The 11,598-nt window shown below is 42.7% G+C and overlaps 1 protein-coding gene across 4 annotated transcripts in view; it reads left to right on the forward strand.

Moving 5' to 3' along the window:
* The window catches only part of LOC142429927 (zinc finger protein 77-like), a 79,875-nt gene extending 73,405 nt beyond the window's left edge, over positions 1–6,470 (forward strand). Inside the window, exons 9-11 of one of the 4 annotated variants that reach the window (XM_075535150.1) lie at positions 3,072–3,222; positions 4,026–4,357; positions 4,662–5,094. In XM_075535150.1, the coding sequence (XP_075391265.1) occupies positions 3,072–3,222; positions 4,026–4,357; positions 4,662–4,663 (485 nt within the window). In that variant the 3' untranslated portion in view covers positions 4,664–5,094. The other 3 variants (XR_012780444.1, XR_012780442.1, XR_012780445.1) reach the window with 3 other exon arrangements.
* The last annotated feature ends 5,128 nt before the right edge of the window (positions 6,471–11,598 follow it).

Raw genomic sequence — 11,598 nt, forward strand, 5'->3', positions numbered from 1 at the left:
TATACAACTTCCAACTTTGACATTCAAAATTGAAAAAAACGTGCCCTGTGTCGGGTGCACCTTCATCATCTAAATAGCATCCTGCTTTTCAGTGGACCAAAGAGATCTTGTGCAGCAGATTAACCAAAGAGGACACATCTTTTGATCTCTTGACTGCTGCTTCCATGACTATTGATTGTGGATTCAAGCAAGATAAAGTCCTTGGCGACTTCCACTTTTTTCCCATCCAGTTGGGAAGGTGTTGTTCTCTTTTACATGGAGAACTAGTCCATACAAGGAGTTGCAATCTTTGTTCTTCATTAGCAAGACCTTTCGATCCAGTAGATCACTTTCAGTAAGCTATGTTGTGTCACTGGCATGTGGTAGATTGTTAGTAAACCTTCCTCCAATACACAGCTTTCTTCTCATGATCCAACTTCAGTGATGATTTATTTGCTCAACACACATTATTGATGAAACATGTTGAGAGAATACAGCTGTGATACAGACCTTTTTCTGACTTGAAGCCGCACAGTATTGCCTTGTTCTGTTCCCACAGCTGCTTCTCGATCCAGGTATAAGTTCCACAAGAGAACAAGGGAAGTGCTCCTGAATTCACATTCTTCTTTTATTTCAATCATTTTATTAGGGGGTTATACAACTCTTTTCACAATCCATGCATACATCATTTGTGTCCAGCACATTCGTACGTATGCTGCCATCATCATTCTCAAAGCACCTGCTTTCTACTGGAGCTCTTGGTATCAGCTCCTCATTTTTCCCCTCCCTCCCCGTTCCCCCTTCCCCTGAACCTTTGATAATTTATAAATAATAATTATTTTATCATATCTTTCACCATCTGATATCTCCCTCACCCAGTTCTCCACTGTCCGTCCTCCAGGGAGGAGGTTCTATGTAGAACTTGTCATCTGTTCCCCCTTTCTCCCTCACCCTCCCTCCACCCTCCCGATATCGCCACTCTCACCACTGTTCCTGAGGGGTTCATCTGTCCTGGATTCCCTGTATTTCCTGTTCGTATCTGTGCCAGTGTACACCTTCCAGTCTAGCCGGTTGTGTAAGGTAGAATTGGGATCATGATAGCCAGGGTAGGAAGCATTTTAGAACTAGAGGAAAATTGTATGTTTCATCTTTGCTATACTGCACTCTGCCTGGCTCATCACCTCCCCACAGCTCTTCTGCAAGGGGATGTCCAATTTCCCCTGATGGGCCCTGGGTCCTCACTCTGCACTTTCCCTCATTCACAGTGCTATGATTTTTTTTGTGTGTCTTTGATGCCTGATACCTGGTCCCTTCGACACCTAGTCATCTCACAGGCTGGTGTGCATTTTCCATGTGTGCTTTGTTGTTTCTCAGTTAGATTACCCGCTGTTTATCTTCCAGCCTATGGGAACCCATATTCTATATATTTTCACAACTGGGCACCATCAGCTTTCTTCACTGCATTTGCCTATGTACCCGCTTTGTCTTCAGCTTTCTTGTCGGGGTAGGCTGGTGCACTTCTTCTGTGTGAGCTTTGTTGTTTCTTAGCTAGATGGCCGCCTGATTGTCTTCAATCCTTTAAGCCCCTCTCCTTTAAGCCCCTCATGCTATTTTATTTGATAGCCAGGCACCATCAGCTTTGTTCACATTTGCTTGTGCACCCATTGTCATCAGCGATCTTGCCAGGCAGGTGAGCATCTCAGACTGCCAAATTATTAGAAAAAAGTATTCTTGTGTTGAGGGAGTACTTGAACAGAGGCCCACTGTCCATGTGTTTCTTTAATATTAAACCTACAAATATATATATACATAGATCTATTTCCCCCTGACTATATATGAATATTTTTACATCTTGATATGTCTGTATTTAAATCTCTGACTACCCTTTGCCTCCAAGTTCTTTCCTCTGTTTCTTTGTATTTTCCTCTTGTCCCACTATCATGTTCTGCCTTCATTTGGGTTTTAGGAATTCCTCTCCATTACATTGCCCTTGAGCCAGCCCTGTCAGACCTCCCACACCCTCTGTGACACTGATTTTGGATCAATTGTCATTCCCTTGTCCCTGGGCTTGTTAACACCCTCTTCCTTTCCCCTTCCTCCCTTACTCCCATGTCCCCTTGGAACTGTCATCCCGCTGTTCTCTCTTCTGGCTTGTTTCGTTGTGCTCTTCTGGCTTCTTCCAGGTAGACATGCTACGTGCTATCATAAGACTGAGTACCATGAGGCAACCACAGGAAGTAAAACAATAGCTACAATAACAACACCCACACACGCATCAACACATAATCTTATGAATAGTTCGGGGTCAGTTTGTTTTCTTTCACAGGTGCTTTCCAGTTAAGTCTGATGGGCTGTCCTGGCACCGCCTCTATCCCTGGGGACTTCATTGCTCTGCTTCCCCCGTTGCTCTGCTGCATGCACAATGGGAACGACGCACTGATTCCTACAGGTCTCAGAGGGGCAGGAGAGCAAGAGCCCCTGAATCCTCCTGCATCCTTGTTCATGTAAACTGGGCCCTGCTTCAGTGACTGGCCTCCATAGACCAGCGCTGTGAGGCCTTAAAATGGGAACTACTTCCTGCCTAGCACTTTATCTTAATGTCTCTATTCACACCTCTCTGTTCCATGATCTGAACTGATTGTGCATAAGTGGGTTTTAGGTAGATGGGTTGGTGAGGGTGGAGGTGGGCTGTCACTCTCTGACTCTTTAACAAACTAAATCCTGTAATATGTTATCTTTGCTATGTTTCTATTAACGAGCAGGTTAACTGATTTAACCCTTCTTTTTCACTAAGACACCTTTGTGTGTTTGATCATCACACAAAGACCATGCTTCGTCCTATCTCTTTCCATTCCTTGTGGAATGTGCAGAGTACCATATTCATCAGTTGTATCAGGCATATGTGTATATATGTTGCCATCGTCATTTCCAAAACATTTGTTACTTGACCCTTGGGATAAGCTCCTTGTTTTTTTTGCTTGTTTGGGGGTTTTGGGTTTTGTTTTGTATTTTCCATTTTTCCCCCCTCCTTTGAGTAATGCCTTTTCTTTCTGCTCTTATTTTCTAAAACACAACTTATACCACTTGATCAGTTTCCCAAAACCTTGATGATGGAGAAAAGCTGTCCACTGAAAATTCAATAGTCCAATTCCTGAAAAGTGTCTCCTCGTCCTCCAAGGTAAGAGAAATATGTGGATTCCACGTCACTGACGATCAGGATAATGACCGGAACAGTCATGCAAGGTGAGTGTTATTCACTCAAGATAGCTGTGCTTCTAAAGTGAAACTGAAGACACAATGATTTTGTTAACTTATTTGTGTCCTATAGGTCTTCATAGAGGGAACAATTAAATGAAAAATACATCATACATGAGATGTTCAAGTTCATTTGTATCTAAGTACACATACACATTTGGATAATAATGTTTATAGTGCAGTCTCTGAACCCCCGTGCTATTGGATATTATGTCTCATGGTGTACCACTCTCTTTAAGCCACCAACCATTGAGTTTTCAGTGTACATCAAATTTGCTTCCATTCTTCTTAAAAAATATTGAGCTCTGGTGGACTAGTGGTTCCATGTATGGCTGTTGACATCAACATCTGCCTGTCGAAAACACCAGCTAACCTTTACCAGGCAATCCTACTCCTGCAAAGAGTTACAGGCTTGGAAATATACAATGGCCAATATACAGGGCCACTGAGTGAACATGGACTCAACAGACTTTAGTATGTATGTATATATACGAATATGTATACATGTGTATAAACGATCTAATATTATGTGTTCAATGAAATTTTACACTAGAATACTTGCATAAATGTGAATCAGACATGGAATACTTAAAATATAGTGTACTTATGTAGAATCACAGTGCCCCATATGATAGAAATATTGTAAAATGAATCAGAACGTCTCGGTGAGATGATTTGATCTTTGAAAGTTGAAGCAAATCAAAGTAAAAATAACCCACTAATTATTGTGATAGTTCTCATGAAATTACTATCATTATTATTTATCTACCTGCTTGCTACTTTTTCCTCAGAAGATCTATTGAACAGAATGTCTGTGAAATTAAGAAGAAAAGTCAGCGTGGACAGACCTACAGCTGGATTCCAGATCCTCACCTGTTCAACAGAACTTACCATGAACCATATCCTTCATTGTCCCTTCACTGTGGGAAATCCTCCGTGGACCAGTCATCATCACTGAAGCTTCATCCTGGCTTTCACTCTGAAAGTGACATCTATCAGGATGGAGAACACGGAGCAGGCTGCAGGTGTCCTTACTCACACAGTCCTGTGAGAACGCTAACCGAAGAGAAACCTAAGGAATGTACGGACTATGGGAGCAACAGTGAGGAGAAGCCCTTTGGTTGTAAGCAACGGGGAAAAGTTTTTAATGCTTTGTCAGACTTGGCTAGGCATTTGAGAACTCACAGTGCAGAGAAACCCTATGAAAGGAAGGTGTGTGAGAAATCCTTTACCAGTCCCTCACACATTGTTGCACATCGGAGATTTCACAGTGGACAGAAGCCTTATGAATGTAAGGATTGTGGAAAATGTTTTACACACCTTTGTTACCTTACTCGACATAGGAGAACGCACAGTGGAGAGAGGCTTTATGTATGTGGGGAGTGTGACAAAGCCTTTATTCATCAATCTGCCCTCATTCACCATAGGAGAATCCACAATGAAGAGGGGCCTTTTGAATGCAAAGAATGTGGCAAAGCCTTTACTCATCGCTCATACTTGGATAAACATGGGAGCGTTCACAGTGGAGCAACGCCTTATGAATGTAAGGAGTGTGGCACATGTTTTAAGTACCCCTCATCCCTCACTAAACATAGGAAAATTCACAATGCAGGGCGGCCTCTTGAGTGTGAGGAGTGTGGCAAAGGTTTTAAGTTCCTCACATCCCTCAAGAGACATAGGAGAATTCACAGTGGAGAGAGACCTTACGAATGTAAGGAGTGTGGCAAAACCTTTACTGATCACTCTACCCTCAGTACACATAGGAGAACGCACAGTGGCGAGAGGCCATATGAGTGTAAGGTTTGTGGGAAACGTTTTAAGCGCCTTTCATACGTTGGTATACATTGCAGGACTCACAGTGGAGAGAGGCCTTATGAATGTAAGGACTGTGGGAAAACGTTTACTCAACGCCCCCACCTTATTTCACATAGGAGAATTCACAGTGGAGAGAAGCCCTATGAATGTGAGGAGTGTGGGAAAGCCTTCACTGATTCCTCAAAACTCAGTGCCCATAGGCGAATTCACAGTGGAGAGAAGCCTTATGAATGTAAGGAATGTGGGAGAGTATTTTCTCACCAAACATCCATCATCACACATAGCAGAATTCATAGCGGTGAGAAGCCTTATGAATGTAAGGAGTGTGGGAAAGCCTTTACTCAACACTCTAACCTTATTGTACATAGGAGAACTCACAGTGGAGAGAGGCCCTATGAGTGTAAGGAGTGTGGGAAAACCTTTGCTACTCACTCTACCCTCACTAAGCATAGGAGAATTCATAGTGGTGAGAGGCCTTATGAATGTAAGTAATGTCATAAAGCCATTATTCCTGCTTCAACCCTCATTCAGCATAGAACTCACAGGAAAGAGGCCTTATGAATGTCAATGTGGCCAAGACTTTGGTTCCTACTCATCCCTCATTCAACATACGAGAATGCACAATGGAAAGAATCCTGGTGCATGTAAGGAATATGGCAAAGCCTTTGCTTATTCCTCAGCTCCCGAGTCACATAGGATTTCCCTCAGTGGATGGAGGTCTTATGAATGTAATCTTCATGGGAAAGCATTTATTCAGTCCTCATTCCTCACTAAAGACTGAAGAACTCACCGTTCAGAGAGGGTGTTTGTAGGGTTGTGGGAAAGCCTTAGCACAGGTTATCATAAGTATAGGAAGAAGAGTGACGTCCCTATGAATGAGTGTAGGGAATGTGGCAACAACCTTTTGTTCTTTGGATCTTACTGCACAAAAATTCACAGTACACCGAGGTTTGTGAATATAAGTAATGGAGCAAAGCCTTTCCTTTGTCCGCAACTTCACCAAACATTGAATTCACCATTAAGCTAAACAGTAAACTGAAGTTCACTAAACATTGATGAATTCACAGTGAAGGCAGGACTTGAGTATAAAGACTGTGACAGCCTTTCAATATGGAGCAAACTACAGAAATGGAGACAAGATGGGATTAGAGTTTCTTTGTTCCTCTGAGAGAAGTGAGAGCACGAGGTCACAGTGCAGCTGTTTCATGAGCCTTCGTTTCTCCAGTTTCCATAAACAGCCGTGAAGATGGTTACGTTCTTAGTCTATGATGTACATTACCTTCATGCAGTCTGAGTATTGTCAGTAAGGCTGCTGTGAAGTCTGCTAAGCAAGTGTATGTTCGTATTGAAATTGGTGTTAACTTACATGCAATAAATGCACGGAATTTGTATTTGGATGTGGGTTTTTGTTTTCTTCTGTTAGAAACTTTGTTCCTATGTTTTTCATCTTGTTTTGTCCACATTCTGTACATCCATTGATAAATATTAAATAAAATTATTAATATGGTTGAGCATTTTGTTGACCGGACATGATTAGGTCTCAAAGTCCAGTCTTATAAAGACCTCTATTGCTTTCAGTCCTACAAACTGCATTAATATAAATGTAAGCATATGTTACCTCGTGACCCATTAGTCATTTTCACATGGGTAAACACAAGTACGCTAGTCACTGTTTACCCAGTACTAAAAAGTGGTAATTTCCCTTTTCTAGGAAATTGCAGAGAGATCCCTGCTTGCTGTCCATATGGCCTAACCCTGGTCAATAATGAATCCTTTTTAGCATTTTTATTTCTACTTTCAAAATTCACCTTCTTGCATTGGAAAAAAATGCTATTTTTTTTAAAGCCACAAAATTCATATGTTGGGAAGCCTCATTGACTCGTCTACAAATGTGTAAAACAGAAAGTGAAAGTCTGTCACTGCTCCAAGGTCAACTCTCCACTTCATTGTCTTCGTGTGCTCTGGTGTATTATGAGAACACACTCAAGTTTTGTACATGTGCACTGATGTCATTAAACCTTTTACCAATAGAGGTTTCCCAAATGCTGTGTCTCAGGGACATGCAGTGCTTGGAGAGGGCCGAGCCACGTGCTGTGCACAGAGCTGTCCTAGTGGTGACTGCTCACAGTACATGTGGGAAGGTGGGCTTTTGATGGGGACCAAATTTGGTGATTCAAAGACATGAAAAAATAAATCAGTAGGGAGGGGAGAGCGGGAAGGGAGGGGGGGGGGAAAGAGGACCTGATACAAAGGGCATACATGGAGAGCAAGTGCTTTGAAAATGATGAGGGCTGGCAGAAAACACCAGCCTGTGTGATCATGTGGCCCGAAGGGATCAGTTATCACGCATCAAAGAACAAAAAATTATGTCATTGGCTGCACACCTCCATGATACGATTGCCGAGGACAAACTGGTGCATGAGCAAATATAGCGAAGAAAGCTGATGGTTCATGGCTATCAAAAGATTTAGTGTTTGTGGTCTTAAATGCTTGAAGGTGAACAAGCGGCCATCTAGCTCAGAAGCAACAAAGCCCACATAGAAGAAGCACACCAGCCTGTGCGATCAAGAGGTGCCAAAGGGATCAGGTATAAGGCATCATCCCCCCGAAAAAAATATACCATAGTGAATGAAGGGGGAAGTGCAGAGTGGAAACCCAAAGCCCATTTTGTCAGCCACTGGAGATCTCACAAAGGGTTCTAGGACGAGATGCTCAGTCAGGGTGCCATGTAGCAATGATGAAGAATACAGCTTTCCCCCAGATCCTGGATGCTTCCTCTCCCCCTCCCCAACTACCATGATCCGAATTCTACCTTGCAAGACTGGATAGAGCAGAGGTTGTACACTGGTGCATATAGGAGCTGGAGGCACAAGGAATCCAGGGAGGATGATACCTTCAGGACCAGGGGTGTGAGGGGTGATACTGGAAGAGTAGAGGGTGAGTGGATTGGAAAGGGGGAACCGATTACAAGGATCTACGCGTGACCTCCCTAGGGGACAGACAACAGAGAAGGGGGTGAAGGGAGATGCCGGATAGGGCAATATAAGACAAAATAATAATCTATAAATTATCAAGGGTTCATGAGGGGAGAGAGGGGGGGAAAACAGGACCTGATGCAAAGGGCTGAAGTGGAGAGCAAATGCTTTGAAAATGACTAGGGCAAAGAATGTACAGATGTGCTTTACACAGTTGACGTATGTATACGTATGGATTGTGATAAGTTGTATGAGCCCCTAATTAAAATGTTTTAAAAAAGAAAACGTTTTGAAAATGATAATGCCAACAAATGTACATATGTGTTTGACACAATATATGGATGTATGGATTGTGATAAAACTATGAGTCCCCAATAAAATTATTTTTTTAATCATGAAAAAAAAAGAATCAGTTGAGGGAAAGCTGTTTTACATCCTCCATAGGTGGATTATGAGGTCTAGTAAAAATCGGGCAATGGATAGAGGACAGAGTTCCTCAGTGATAGCTTGGGCCTAATGGAGAGGGAGCAATGGAATGAGGGAATGTTAGGAAAGCAACATGTTAGCTTGGCTCCACTTTCTTTCTCAGCCAAATTCTGGGCAACAGGAGTGGTAATTGGACAACATGATGAAAGGTAATTGCTGTCACTGAGACATATGGTTCTAAGTCCAGAAGTAATGGTCAAAAAAATTAAAGACACCGTTCTTTAGGAAAACTATTAAAATGGAGAGGTCTTCTTTGACACCTCCTCCACAGACTCTTAGGCACTTCTGCACAAGGGTTCCACATGTCCCTGACTCTTCCTCAAAGAAATGTAGTTCACATGCAAACAGCAAGTTTGGCCTCTTTGAAGGATTCAGACTGTGTTCCATTTCACTGATCTTTGAGTCCTGGGACAAAAGAGTTTGGAGGGAATTGGAAGAGTGGGCTGTTGGGTAGATGAGGCAACTTTTACTACCCATGAAATTCTCAAAGGAAGGCCCTTGTGTAGTAAATTTTAATTACTAATAAATTCTATCTTGAAACATGGTGTAACATGGGTAACAGTCTTAATGTAACGTAGGTCAACTACATTGCTGCATTTTGTGACAGTATGCGTCAAAAGCCAACACCAGTGTGAAAGTTGAGATAGCTTGTTTCTCACCAGATCCGAAATTTCTCGGGGCAGTCTGTAAGAGCACAACAAAGATCATCTTCCACAACAAGTCTACTTCTGTATTTAGACTTGATAACCAACAAGGTGGAAAAACCTGTTTCACAGATATGTTGTTGGAAATGGAAGAAGAAGGCACAACACAGTCTCAGACAAAACAGGATATGACAGCAAACACTTGATCCAGAATGTTGTAACTGGTATTGTAGAGAAAATCAGTTCTCGCTGCATTGCTGTTGATAAGTTAAATGAACTCCTTTTGTGCTGTCTCAGGAACATCTTCAACTCTGACCGTGAATCAGCTTCTGGCAAGTGCAAATGGGGTGTCCGGTAGATTTGGAAAGTACGATGAAATTTCATCTGCAAACGTGCAAATGTTATTTCACAGGAATTATCGTAATCCTTTTGTCTGGTTCAATGGCCTGTTCCTCAAAGAAAGCAGGGAAAGTAGACATGTAAATTTTATTTTCACCCAATTTTTTCCCCCAAAGCTGAAGTTTCATATGGAATGATTGGATCTTTTCAGACAAATCAAGGCACCTTGCATTTGGTCCTTGCAGTGATCAATTTAGCTCGCTCAGGATGGCAAAGATTTCAACCAAGTGAGCTATTTTCTGCAGTTCACTTTTATCACTGAAAAGTGCTTCCCTTTGAACTGCGGTCTTGCCTTCTGATTAAAAAACTTTTGAGTTCATCACAAACACGTTTTAAAACTTTTCATCTCAACAACCATCGCACTTCACTGAAATAGAGCATTTTTTGGCGCATCCAACTTGTTGCACATTTGTGAAAACAGTTGACTGTTTCAAGTGCTCGCCTTTACAAAATTGACAGAACTTATGACGCTTTTCATTACTTCTTGTAATTCTTGTGGCAGCGTCTTTGTTGCTAGTATTTGCCGATGAATCACAAAGTGAATTCTGATGACTTTTGGTCACTCGTTTAGATCCAATAGTTGAATCCAGATCTACATCCTAGCACAACTGGAGCACCATCTATGCAAACACCACAAACCTTTTCCCAAGAGATCTCATGCTGTGTTTGGCATGAAGATGTCATCACACTGGGTACTCATTTGTGGGCTGAACCGCCTGCAGCTGGATAGAGTGGTATCTCGGTTCCTAATACTATCAGAAATATGTGTTTTCTGCTGGTCTTAGTCGACCCGTGAAAGGGTTGTTCAACTCCCAAAGGTGTCATTACCAACTGGTTGAGAACTGCTGACTTAAGTAATTTCCTAATCAGCAACTGGTGGGTTTGAACCATCTGCCTTGAGGTCAGTAGCCCAACTCTGAACCTGCCAGCACTCCCAGAGCTGTTTTAAGAAGCTAGCTGGATCTGGGAGGCCGACCCTAATCCCAATTACTATGTGGACGCCTGCCCCACCCCCCAGAAGAATTTATTTCAAAGGACGGCATTGAATGACTGCAGCTCCGGGAGAGGGACATATTTGATCAGAGCACACTGGAGCAGATGAAGGGGGAAGAGGAGTGAGTGGAGCACATCCTGGCCCACCAGGCCACGAGGATGATGTTCCCGATTACAGCAGCCCGTCCACAGAGGACCACATGGTTGGCCCCACTCTTAAGACATGATGTCCCTCACTGAGGCATAGCCCCACAGGGGACAACACCGTAGACCCAATGTGGAAATTGTACCCAATCTGATCCAGCCACACTGACGCAAAACACTAACTGTGTTCAACAGAATAGCAAGGGAATGGAGCAGCAAGGTCCCCAGGGAATGCTGAAGGTGGACTTTGGGGCCAGGGCGTGGTGTCCAACAGACTGGACTGGAAAAAACTCCTAAAGGCCAACAAACAGTCCTTGAACTAACTACAAGTTTTTCTCTTTTTTTGTCATTGGTTTGTTGTTTAGTTGTATATTGTTGCTTGGTCTTTATCTTGTTTTTGTGCATGTTATTATCTCTGCAGGTCTGTTTAAATAAGATAGGCTGGATGAACAATCTGGAGGTGAAAACAACAGAACTGACAGTTACAGGGAGACATGGGAGAGGGGGAGGTTGGAGGAAAGCTAGTAGTGTTAATAAACCCAGGGCCAAGGGAACAACAAGTGATCCAAATCAGTGGTGAGTAGGGTGTGGGACGCCTGGTAGGGCATGATAAAGGGTAATGTAACCAAGAGGAATTGCTGAAACACAGGTGGGGACTGAGCATGATAGTGGGACAGGAGGAAAGTCAAAGGAAATAAATGAAGAGCTGGAAGGCAAAGGAAGCTTATAGAGGTCTGGATAAACGCATGCACATATGCAAATATATATGAGGGTGAGAAAATAGAGCTATGTGCACGTATTTATAGGTTTAGTTATTAGGTAGCAGAAGGACATTGGGCCTCCACTCAAGTACTCCCTTAATGCAAGAATACTTGGTTTTATTAAACTGGCTTTTCATGATGCTCACC

This window comes from Tenrec ecaudatus, chromosome 16 (genome assembly GCF_050624435.1).
Source record: "Tenrec ecaudatus isolate mTenEca1 chromosome 16, mTenEca1.hap1, whole genome shotgun sequence".
Lineage (NCBI taxonomy): Eukaryota > Metazoa > Chordata > Mammalia > Afrosoricida > Tenrecidae > Tenrec > Tenrec ecaudatus.